Here is a 12,500-nt window from a genome sequence, read left to right as displayed (position 1 = left end):
TGGAGTATAACTATATAAATATATTATGGAATATAAATATAGTATGGAGTATAAATATATAAATATAGTATGGAGTATAAATATATAAATATAGTATGGAGTATAAATACAGTATGGAGTATAAATATATAAATATAGTGTAAAGTATAAATATTGTATGCATATATAAATATCGTATATAGCATTAATATATAAATATAGCATATAGTATGAATACATAAATATAGTGTAAAGTATAGATATATAAATATAGTATAGAGTATGAATTTTTCAATATAGTATAAATATGTAAATATAGTGTAGGGTATAGTATAAAGTATAAATATAGTATGAATATATAACTATAGTATAAATATAGTATAGAATATATAGTATATAGTATGAATATATAAATATAATTTATTATTTAAACATAGTATAGAGTATAAATATAGTATATAGTATGAATATATAGTATATAACAAATATAGTGTAGAGTATAAATATATAAATATAGTATGGAGTATAAATATAAAATATAGTGTAGAGTATACATATATAAATATATAAGTATACATTAGAGCAGTGGTTGTCAACCTTTTTTCAGTGATGTACCCCCTGTCAACATGTTTTTAATTCAAGTACCTCCTAATCACAGCAAAGCCTTTTTGCTTGAAAAAAAGAGATAAAGAAGTAAAATACAGCACTATGTCATCAGTTTTTGATTTATTAAATTGTATAACAGTGCAAAATATTGCTCCTTTGTAGTGGTCTTTCTTCAACTATTTGGAAAAAAATATATAAAAATAACTAAAAACTTGTTGAAAAATAAACAAGTGATTCAATTATAAATACATATTTCTCCACATAGAAGTAATCATCAACTTAAAGAGCCCTCTTTGGGGATTGTAATAGACATCCATCAACTTACTTATAAACATTTCTTCACAAAAAAATACATCTTTAACATCAATATTTATGGAACATGTCCACAAAAAATCTAGCTGTCAACACAGAATATTGCATTGTTGTATTTCTTTTCACACTTGATCAACTTACATTCATATTTTGTTCAAGTATTATTCAATAAATATATTTATAAAGGATTTTGAATTGTTGCTATTTTTAGAATATTTTTAAAAAAATCTCCCGTACCCCTTGGCATACCTTCAAGTACCCCCATTTGACAACCACTGCTATAGAGTATCATATGAATATGTAAATATAGTATAAATATATAAACATAGTATAGAGTATAAATATATATGTTAAAGAACAAAAGAGAGCATTGAATAAAGATGATAAACAGGAGGTTACAATGTCACTTGTTGCTAGGCAGATTTCATAGAAGGAACAAGCTGTAATAAAAGTACTTCCAGTCATTACAGCCTCCAAAAGAGACATTGTGTAAAGTATGCAGCTGGGATAGGCTCCAGCACCCCCTGCCACCCCCAAAGGGACAAGCAGTAGAAAAAAGGATGGATGGATGTCACAAAAATGTAGACATGACAACATGGATTCTACTTTCTGATGTCATCGCACCTCTCTCTTTCACTACATACAATCTGTCTTAAGCCCCGCCCTCTTTCACACGCCCCCTCACGAGTGTCTTTAAGCCCCGCCCTCTTTCACACGCCCCCTCACTGAGTGTCTTTAAGCCCCGCCCTCTTTCACCCCCACCCTCACTGAGTGTTTTATGCCCCGCCCTCTTACACACACCCCCTCACTGAGTGTCTTATGCCCCGCCCTCTTAAACACACGCCCCTTCAGTGAGTGTCTTATGCCCCGCCCTCTTACACACACCAGCTCACACACACTAAGGATACTGGTCAGGTCTCTAAAGATAGATAATACTCAGGTCTTTAAAAATGGATACTGATCAGGTCTTTAAAGATAGATATTCATCAGCACTTTAAAAATGGATACTAATCAGGTCTTTAAAGATAGATATTTATCAGGTCTTTAAAGACAGATAAATCTCAGGTCTTTAAAAATGGATACTGATCAGGTCTTTAAAGATAGATACTGCTCAGGTCTCTAAAGATAGATAATACTCAGGTCTTTAAAAATGGATACTGATCAGGTCTTTAAAGATAGATACTGCTCAGGTCTCTAAAGATAGATAATACTCAGGTCTTAAAAATGGATACTGATCAGGTCTTTAAAGATAGATATTTATCAGGTCTTTAAAGACAGATAAATCTCAGGTCTTTAAAAACGGATACTGATCAGGTCTTTAAAGATAGATACTGCTCAGGTCTTTAAAGGTGGATACTGCTCAGGTCTTTAAAAGGTGGATACTGCTCAGGTCTGTAAGGAAAGATAATGCTAAGGTCTTGAAAAATGGATACTGATCAGGTCTTTAAAGATAGATATTCATCAGCACTTTAAAAATGGATACTGATCAGGTCTTTAAAGATAGATATTCATCAGCACTTTAAAAATGGATACTGATCAGGTCTTTAAAGATAGATATTTCTCAGGTCTATAAAGGTGGATACTGCGCAGGACTTTAAAGGTCTGCCATTCTTAACTAACTGGTTTAGTTCTGTGAACGTGCATTATTTCTATCCTGCAGTTTGTTGTTGAGCCTGCATTTTTACTGTTTTCTTACTTTGATTGGGTTTGTTTGTGGTTTGAGGTCATTTCTGTTTTTGAAACATTTGTCTGGAATTGCTAGAAATGTGAATTTCTCTTGAAGAAAAATAGAGCATATTTATGTTGTCTTTTAGCATTTCCTCACGCACTGTTAAAACTCAACTCAGACTACAATTCCAGCATTTAAAAAAGTCAGTAGAAGAGGAGTCAAAACAGAATAGTAACAGCTTACCTTCTTTTTCTTCTGCTTGTTGAGCGACGGTGTCCAAGGCCAAGCTTGTGTCTTCTTCTGCCAGCGTGAAGCAGTCCTCCGCTTGGTGTTTACTGCTCTTTCTGCTCCAAATCCAAGAAGAAATGGCAAAGTTCATACAAAAACGTGTGGAAGACAAAATGTACAGAATATGTTTCTGATTGTCTTTCTTCTTACCAAAGTATTTCACTCATTTCTTCCAATTCTAAGGGAGAAGGATAGAGGGAGGAAGATGGCAAATTGAGGCTACAATGACAGTTTCTACTTTGGGGGGAATGTAGCTGTAGAGCAGTGGTTCTTAACCTTGTTGCAGGTACTGAACCCCGTTAGTTTCATATGCGCATTCACTGAACCCTTTGTTGAAAAATAAAATGTTTTTTCTTAATTAAAAGATGTTACTAAATTAAATAAAAACTAATAGATATATTTTACAAACAGAAAGTTAAAGGAATGTACACATGATCCCATGTTTACATCTCATTGTGCAAGATGTGAATGTCTTAGTGTGACCTAAATGCGTGATCTGAAAGGCGTACATATTATTTCCAACCTCACCTTGTACAGAGATCATGAAAAACAATGTTTGTTTTGTCATTATAAGTAAGCCAAAACACTTATATTAGAAAATAATCTCATGGAAATTATTGCTGTCATTTGATTATAATAATAAAACATTGAAGTTATTTAGTCAGGTTTGGACGGAGGCTTGGTGAACCCCTGAGGCCGACTGAGTGAACCTTTAGGGTTCCATGGAACCCAGGTTAAGAACCACTGCTGTAGACGTACTTTAGTAGGACTGCTACTGGTGGTCTGTCATTAAAGGGGAACATTATCACAATTTCAAAAGGGTTAAAAACAATAAAAATCAGTTCCCAGTGGCTTTTTGTATTTTTTGAAATTTTTTTCAAAATTTTACCGGTCCCGGAATATCCCTAAAAAAAGCTTTAAAGTTGTTGATGTTCGCTATTTGCGATGGGACTGTCCATTTCCCTGTGACGTCACACAGTGCTGCCAATACAAACAACATGGCGGTTACCACAGCAAGATATAGCGACATTAGCTCGGATTCAGACTCGGATTTCAGCGGCTTAAGCGATTCAACAGATTACGCATGTATTGAAACAGATGGTCGAAGTATGGAGGCAGACAGCGAAAACGAAATTGAAGAAGAAATTGAAGCTATTGAGCGAATAGCTATTGACGCTATTCGGCCATAGCGTGGGTGTACCTAATGAAGTGGCCCATAGCATGGCTGCCTTATTAGCATCGCCGGTAAAATGTGCGGACCAAACGATCAGGACTTTTGCATCTTGTGACACTGGAGCAACTTAAATCCGTCGATTGGTAAGTGTTTGTTTCGCATTAAATGTGGGTATCTAGTTTCAAATGTACATACAGCTAGCGTAAATAGCATGTTAGCATCGATTAGCTGGCAGTCATGTCGTGACCAAATATGTCTGATTAGCACATAAGTCAACAACATCAACAAAACTCACCTTTGTGATTTCGTTGACTTAATGGTTGCAAATGCATCTGCAGGTTATCCATACATCTCTGTGTCATGTCTGTCTTAGCATCGCCGGTCAAATGTGAAGACACTCTGGCACATTCAATGGGGGTCTGGCGGCAGATTTCTTGCCAGTGGTGCAACTTGAATCCCTCCCTGTTAGTGTTGTTACACCCTCCGACAACACACCCACCAGGCATGATGTCTCCAAGGTTACAAAAAATAGTCAAAAAAACGGAAAATAACAGAGCTGAGACCCGGTGTTTGTAATGTGAAAATGAAAATGGCGGGTGTGTTACCTCGGTGACGTCAGAACGTTAAAAGACCAATAAACAGAAAGGCGTTTAATTTGCCAAAATTCACCCATTTAGAGTTCGGAAATTGGTTAAAAAAATAGATGGTCTTTTTTCTGCACCATCAAGGTATATATTGACGCTTACATAGGTTTGGTGATAATGTTCCCCTTTAACAAGAGCGCAGTTTGAAAAAGGAAGTCAACTTGCCAATGAGACATTGTTAGACGCCTCAGTATTTTCATGTTTATGGCGCTCAACTTACCCCGCCTTCCACCCCATTGTAGCTGAGATAAGCACCAGTGTCCCCCGCAACCCCAAAGGGAATAAGCGGTAGGAAATGGATGGATGGAGCTCAAGTGTGAATTACTTTTTATTCCAACAGTAATTCTGAATAATTCATTTATTTTATTAGTTTTCTTTTGTTATGGTTCAAAACACCATTTTTTGTACATTGTATGATTTTTCTCCACTTTTTTCTGGTTTATCTGCTCGGCTATACTGTTATTCATGCCACTTCCCTTCATACACTTTGGAGTTGGAGATAAATATGTTTATGTTATATTTCATTTGAAATAAACTACCTTGTAGATTTTAGCAGGTATATTTTCAAAAAGTATCACCGATAGCAGCCTGAAAGTCCTACTGAAAGCCACTACTAGCGACCACACAGTCTGATAGTTTATATATCAATGATGAAATATTAACATTGCAACACATGCCAATACACCCGCTTTAGTTTACTAAATTGCAATTTTACATTTTGCGCGATCTATCTTGTTGAAAACGTCGCGGTATGATGACACTTATGATGACGCGTGACGTCACCGGTTGTAGCGGACATTTTTTTCCAGCCCGATCCCAGCTAAAAGTAGTCTGCTTTAATCACATAGGTACACAGTATTCTGGACATCTGTGTTGCTGAATCTTTTGCAATTTGTTCAATTAATAATGGAGATATCAAAGAAGAAAGATGTAGGTGGGAAGCGGTGTATTGCGGCCGCCTTTGCAACACAAACATAGCCGGTGTTTCCTTGTTTACATTCCTATGGAACAGAGCGGTCAAGCGAACATGGATCCCAACCACATGTCAACTGGCAGGATTCGGTGAGAAAATTGTGGTAATAAGTAGGCTCTTACCTTAGTCATGAGTGGAGCTTGCGTCCTCCTGCAGCTGCATGGCTTCCCTCAAAGACACTGGCGGTCACCACACCTGTGGCCACACCCCTCCGACTTTCAGGTACTGCCATATAATCTCTAGTAACACAATAAGCATATAAGGGATTTTCCAGAATCATCCTAGTAAATGTGTCTAATAACATTTGAATCACTCCCACTGCCCTGTCTTTTTTTTCTTTTTTTTTTTTAACTTTTTTTTCTTTTTCTTCACTCTCACTTTCCTCATCCAAAAATCTTTCATCCTCGCTCAAATTAATTGGGAAATCGTCACTTTCTCGGTCCGAATCGCTCTAGCTGCTCGTGGCCATGATTGTAAACAATGTGAGGAGCTCCACAACTCGTGAATTGTCTGTTACTTCTGGTGCAGGCAAGGCTCTTTTATTAGCGACTAAAAGTTGCGAACTTTATCGTGGATGTTCTCTACTAAATCCTTTCAGCAAAAATATCGGGAAATGATGAAGTATGACACATAGAATGGAGCTGCTATCCCCCTTTGAATAAGAACATCTCATTTCAGCAGGCCTTTAAGTTCCTGGCGGAGGCTTTGACCTGATCACTGACCGCGTCACAGCTGTGCTGCATTCCAGGTAACATTCCGCCAAAGTAGGCGCTGTCAAAATAAAGTGCGCAATTAATGCCATCTTTTTTAGTGATAAATCGCATGCATTAACTTATTAACTTTGACAAAAGTATATTACATGTTTTTTCCCTCCATTTTTGCAGCATTACAACTTTCTTAGAACTAAGCAACTTCCTTCAAACATGTTAGGGATGTAACGACAAAAGGTACACTGCGGCAGTACGACTCTTAATGATTAATAATGTTGAGTTGAAGTGTTCTACATTTCTGGTAAAACTGTGATTAAAAACACTTTGATTTAAACTCACAGGTTGGCGATATTCACAGCTAGCTTCAATGCTAACTGACGAGTACGAGACGTCTTTCCTCGTTAGAAAATGACAAAGTAAAAGATAAATGAACATAAACGCATTGCTGCCTGACTAACTAAACAGTTCAAGTGTACATTAAACTATAAACTCAGCTATTTTCGGGCAAAAGCGATCTTTTGTTTGGGCAATTAATAACCAGACGTGAACTCGCGTGACGTCAGATAAACAGGAAGTGACGCACCGGAAACTCGTTTATCACGAAAAACAAATGCCCGCTACAAAAAAATAAAACTTAAAAAACCCCAGAACAATATTTCATAATTACAACTGAAGACATGTAAAGAATCAGTAACATTGTTCTTAAGAAGCCAGAACACTATGTGAAATTATTCTGCCCAATTTGTTTTAAACATCCTGGCTCAAATATTTTAGTGTGAAAGTACTTGAGGATATTCACTAAAACCACAAAAACCGTGATGTGACATTTTTATATCGCGGTGCCCCTAAATTATTTGCTTCTTGTCCTAATAGAATGTAGTGTTTGTGTAAATTGATGAATACAATTATCTGTTTCTTTACCTAATAGAATGTAGTTTGTGTAAATTGATGAATAAAACAATGTTTTTCTTGTCCTAATAGAATGTAGTGTTTGTGTGAATTGAAGAATAAAATTATCTGTTTCTTTACCTAACAGAATATAGTGTTTGTAAATTGATGAATAAAATCCTGTTTCTTGCCCTAATAGAATGTAGTTTGTGTTAACTGATGAATAATACTTGTCCAAACAAAATGTAATGTTTGTGTATATTGAAGAATAAAATCCTGTTTCTTGCCCTAATAGAATGTCATGTTTTGTGTATTTTGATGAATAGAATCATTTGCTTCTCGTGTTTGCGTATGTTGAGGAATACAAAGTGCAAAAAAGACCGAGGCGGTGCTTTGGTTTCCTAGGCGAATATCATGATTCACTTTTATTAAAAGCATCATAGCTACAATTCATCATACATGATGTCTCCAAAAACAAAAACAAAAAACGACACACCCAAAAAAAGAAAAGGAAAACAAAAATGAAATAAGAAAAAAAAACGAAAAAAAAACATTTACATTATAAGTCTGTAAACTTCAAGGCTAGATAAGAATTTTGAGGTAATGCTCTTCAGCTTGCTGGCTAAAAGTAACAAAAAGTCCATTTATCTCCAAGAAAAGTAGCTAAGTAATAAAGGTACCTGATTATTTGAACACCAGTGCATCAACAGGAACAAAGTGAGACAAAATTGATTGCAGTACTTATCAGTTACAGTTTTTGAGTTCTTTAATACGACACTTGTGGTTAATTCATACAGTCTGCGTGTGTGTGTGTGTGTGTGTGTGTGTGTGTGTTGGGCGAGTTATGTTGGAACATTCAAAAGCTGCCATAGTTATTGCTGTCTCAGCATGACACACACTAGTGTGTGTGTGTGTGTGTGTGTGTGTGTGTGTGTGTGCTGGGCTGGCGGTGGTAGTGAATGCTTTTAAGATGGACACAATTTGTCTTTGAATGTAGTTAAAAGTATTTGAAGGTGGCGTGGTGCTGGCTTTGTCTCAACAGCAGCTTCACAAAGCCAGCACCACGCTCGCTTTTCAACTATTTCAAAATAAAGAAGAAAAAAAAAAAAGAAAAAGAAGCTGAACTTCATTGACTTCGAAGCACGTTGTGTTTCAGTCCTGGTCTGGCAGGTCTGGTGTCAGTGTGGGACTAAAGTCTTCAAGCGTGTTGGAAAGTAGCAGGACGTGACGGAACGTAGAACTGGGCCACCTGGAAAAGGGTCTCCCTGAGGATCCTTCACACAAGGATCCAAGACCGGCAGTGGAAAGACTGGAATTCAAACAGTGTGTGACTGGGTAACAGTACGAGGGCAGCTGTGTGTGTGTGTGTGTGTGTGTGTGTGTGTGTGTGTGTGTGTGTGTGTGGAGAAGCGTTGGCTACATGAGCTCGCCCGCACTGGCCTTCCTCCTCTGAAGACGTCCTAGAAGAGAAGCACTACTGGAAGATGAAAACTGGCCGACAGTCTTTGAGCAAGAGAGGATTTTCCCTGACTAGACTAAAGATTTAACTTAATGCTGCCTCTCAGGTAACACACCTGGCCCAGAAAGAAAGAACATAGGCTAGATGAGTAAAGGTGGCAGAGGTCAGGGGTCACTTTAGTCCTGGTGTGGAGATGGCCCCGCCTCCTCCACAAGAGATTCTTGGCTCCTGGTCTCTGTTGCAGCTGCTCTCTCCTCGGTTAGGTCTCCTTCTGCTCCCCGCGCCTCCTCCTCCTCCTCCTCCTCTTCCTCCTCCTGTGCCACCGCTTGCTGCCCCGCTGCGTCGTCGTTGTTGTTGTCCCTGTTGGGGTTGGCGGCCAGGGCGTTGCCCCCCAGTACCCCTATGGCGCTCTGGAGGTCGGCCAGAGTGGAGGTGCTGGGGAAGCCAGGCAGGCCGAGGCCGCCCAGGCCCGGAGGTAAGAACATGGAGGGGTAGAGGAGGCCGGGCGCCATGGTGGAGAGGAGGAAAGGGTTGAACGCCAGAGAATTGGCGGACATGCCGGCGGCAGCCAGCAAGGCGGCGGCGTCACTGTTGATGGCCGCAGGATCACTATCTGGCATGTTGCTTTGGGATTTCTCCGCCTCCTCCTCGTCCTCCTTCTGGCTTTTCTTCTTCTTTGCAATATTTTTTCCCTCATTGCCATCGTCTGCCTCCTCCTCCTCAACCTCCTCACCTCCATCTTTGTCCTCTTCCTTCCTCTTCGACGCGCTGCCGTCTTCCGCCTCGCCGTCAGCGGTGCCGTTGGTGTTGGCGGAGGCGGAGGCGGAGGTGGAGGCTGAGGCGGAGTTGGAGGCCAAGTTGCTCTGGAACAGGCCGCCCAGGCCAAACATGTTGGGGAGCGCCCCCATGGCGGGCAGCATGAGGGGCAGCATGGAGGCGGCCTGCTTGGGGTCGGTGGGTGCGGGGAAGGCCATGAGGCCCGCAGCTAACTGGAGAGACTGCAGGCTGAGGTCCATGCCTCCAAACAGACTGTTGAGCAGCAGGGGGTTGATGCCTCCTCCTGCGGGACACAACATCACACCCGCGTCACACGCCGGACAAAGCAAGGGGACACGCCCACTAGGAGCAACAGGAGACAAGACGCCATGATGCCACGCCCACTAGGGTCAACAGGAGACAAGATGCCATGATGACACGCCCACTAGGGGCAACAGGAGACAAGACGCCATGATGACACGCCCACTAGGGGCAACAGGAGACAAGACGCCATGATGCCACGCCCACTAGGGGCAACAGGAGACATGACACGGTGACACGATGGACAAGACAAGATGGACGACTTGAAGCAAGAGGAGACAAGACAAGATGACACGCCCACTTCAAGCAACCATGATGACACGCCCACTTCTAGCAACAGGAGACAAGACGCCATGATGACACGCCCACTTATAGCAACAGGAGACAAGACGCCATGATGACACGCCCACTTCTAGCAACAGGAGACAAGACGCCATGATGACACGCCCACTTCTAGCAACAGGAGACAAGACGCCATGATGACACGCCCACTTCTAGCAACAGGAGACAAGATGGAGGACTTGAAGCAAGAGGAGACAAGACAAGATGACACGCCCACTTCAATCAACCATGACGACACGCCCACTTCTAGCAACAGGAGACAAGACACCATGATGACACGCCCACTTCAAGCAACCATGACGACACGCCCACTTCTAGCAACAGGAGACAAGACACCATGATGACACGATGGACAAGACAAGATGGAGGACTTGAAGCAAGAGGAGACAAGACAAGATGACACGCCCACTTCAAGACGCCATGATGACACGCCCACTTCTAGCAACAGGAGACATGACACGGTGACACGATGGACAAGACAAGATGGACGACTTGAAGCAAGAGGAGACAAGACAAGATGACACGCCCACTTCAAGACGCCATGATGACACGCCCACTTCTAGCAACAGGAGACATGACACGGTGACACGATGGACAAGACAAGATGGACGACTTGAAGCAAGAGGAGACAAGACAAGATGACACGCCCACTTCAAGACGCCATGATGACACGCCCACTTCTAGCAACAGGAGACAAGACGCCATGATGACACGATGGACAAGACAAGATGGACAACTTGAAGCAAGAGACAAGACAAGATGCCCCGCCCACTTCAAGCAACCATGGCGAAATGCCCACTTCTAGCAACAGGAGACAAGACGCCATGATGACACGCCCACTTCTAGCAACAGGAGACAAGACAAGATGACACGCCCACTTCTAGCAACAGGAGACAAGACGCCATGATGACACGCGCACTTCTAGCAACAGGAGACAAGACAAGATGACACGCCCACTTATAGCAACAGGAGACAAGACAAGATGACACGCCCACTTCTAGCAACAGGAGACAAGACGCCATGATGACACGCCCACTAGGAGCAACAGGAGACAAGACAAGATGACACGCCCACTTCTAGCAACAGGAGACAAGACACCATGATGACACGCCCACTAGGAGCAACAGGAGACAAGACAAGATGACACGCCCACTTCTAGCAACAGGAGACAAGACACCATGATGACACGCACACTTCTAGCAACAGGAGACAAGACAAGATGACACGCCCACTTCTAGCAACAGGAGACAAGACACCATGATGACACGCCCACTTCTAGCAACAGGAGACAAGACGCCATGATGACACGCCCACTTCTAGCAACAGGAGACAAGACAAGATGACACGCCCACTTTTAGCAACAGAAGACAAGACGCCATGATGACACGCCCACTTATAGCAACAGGAGACAAGACGCCATGATGACACGCCCACTTATAGCAACAGGAGACAAGACGCCATGATGACACGCCCACTTCTAGCAACAGGAGACAAGACAAGATGACACGCCCACTTCTAGCAACAGGAGACAAGACACCATGATGACACGCCCACTTCTAGCAACAGGAGACAAGACGCCATGATGACACGCCCACTTCTAGCAACAGGAGACAAGTCAAGATGACACGCCCACTTTTAGCAACAGAAGACAAGACGCCATGATGACACGCCCACTTATAGCAACAGGAGACAAGACGCCATGATGACACGCCCACTTCTAGCAACAGGAGACAAGACGCCATGATGACACGCCCACTTATAGGAACAGGAGACAAGACGCCATGATGACACGCCCACTTCTAGCAACAGGAGACAAGACGCCATGACACGCCCACTTATAGCAACAGGAGACAAGACACCATGATGACACGCCCACTTCTAGCAACAGGAGACAAGACACCATGATGACACGCCCACTTCTAGCAACAGGAGACAAGACGCCATGATGACACGCCCACTAGGAGCAACAGGAGACAAGACGCGGTGACACGATGGACAAGACAAGATGGAGGACTTGAAGCAAGAGGAGACAAGACAAGATGACACGCCCACTTCAAGCAACCCTGATGCCACGCCCACTTCTAGCAACAGGAGACAAGACAAGATGCCACGCCCACTTCAAGCAAGCATGATGCCACGCCCACTTGCCTGCAGAGGACGCGGCGGTGGCCTGGGCAGCCTGTGCCGCCGCCACCTGGGCCGCCGCCTTGGCGATCTCAGATTTGGGTCGCCGTCCACGGCGTCGGACGCCCTCCTCCCTGACCACGGGGCCCGTCAGCAGCCGGTCAAACATGGCCTCTGGCAGGAAGCCCTGCAGACATGAGGTCAATCACACTTTCATTCATCTTCCTTATTCACACTTGAATTTACATGAATCAC

At 42.3% G+C, this 12,500-nt stretch overlaps 1 protein-coding gene and 1 long non-coding RNA gene across 2 annotated transcripts in view; both read right to left on the bottom strand.

Annotated features, from left to right (window-relative positions):
* LOC133544961 (uncharacterized) overlaps positions 1-6,606 on the bottom strand; it is a 38,502-nt gene extending 31,896 nt beyond the window's left edge. Inside the window, exons 1-2 of the long non-coding RNA XR_009804690.1 lie at positions 5,768-6,606; positions 2,810-2,910 (exon numbers count right to left, since the gene is read on the bottom strand). This is a non-coding gene — a long non-coding RNA (uncharacterized LOC133544961). The remainder of the gene's footprint in view (positions 1-2,809; positions 2,911-5,767) is intronic.
* A 1,029-nt stretch (positions 6,607-7,635) lies between these two features.
* Positions 7,636-12,427, bottom strand: LOC133545039 (chromodomain-helicase-DNA-binding protein 7-like). Its single transcript, XM_061890334.1, has 2 exons — positions 12,270-12,427; positions 7,636-9,762 (listed from the first exon to the last, which is right to left on the bottom strand). The coding sequence occupies exons 1-2, from the start codon at positions 12,412-12,414 to the stop codon at positions 8,879-8,881; spliced, it is 1,029 nt and encodes a 342-aa protein (XP_061746318.1). The 5' UTR covers positions 12,415-12,427; the 3' UTR covers positions 7,636-8,878.
* Positions 12,428-12,500: the final 73 nt, after the last annotated feature.

This window comes from Nerophis ophidion, linkage group LG28 (assembly GCF_033978795.1).
Source record: "Nerophis ophidion isolate RoL-2023_Sa linkage group LG28, RoL_Noph_v1.0, whole genome shotgun sequence".
NCBI lineage: Eukaryota > Metazoa > Chordata > Actinopteri > Syngnathiformes > Syngnathidae > Nerophis > Nerophis ophidion.
This window is presented reverse-complemented; position numbering and strand designations above follow the sequence as displayed.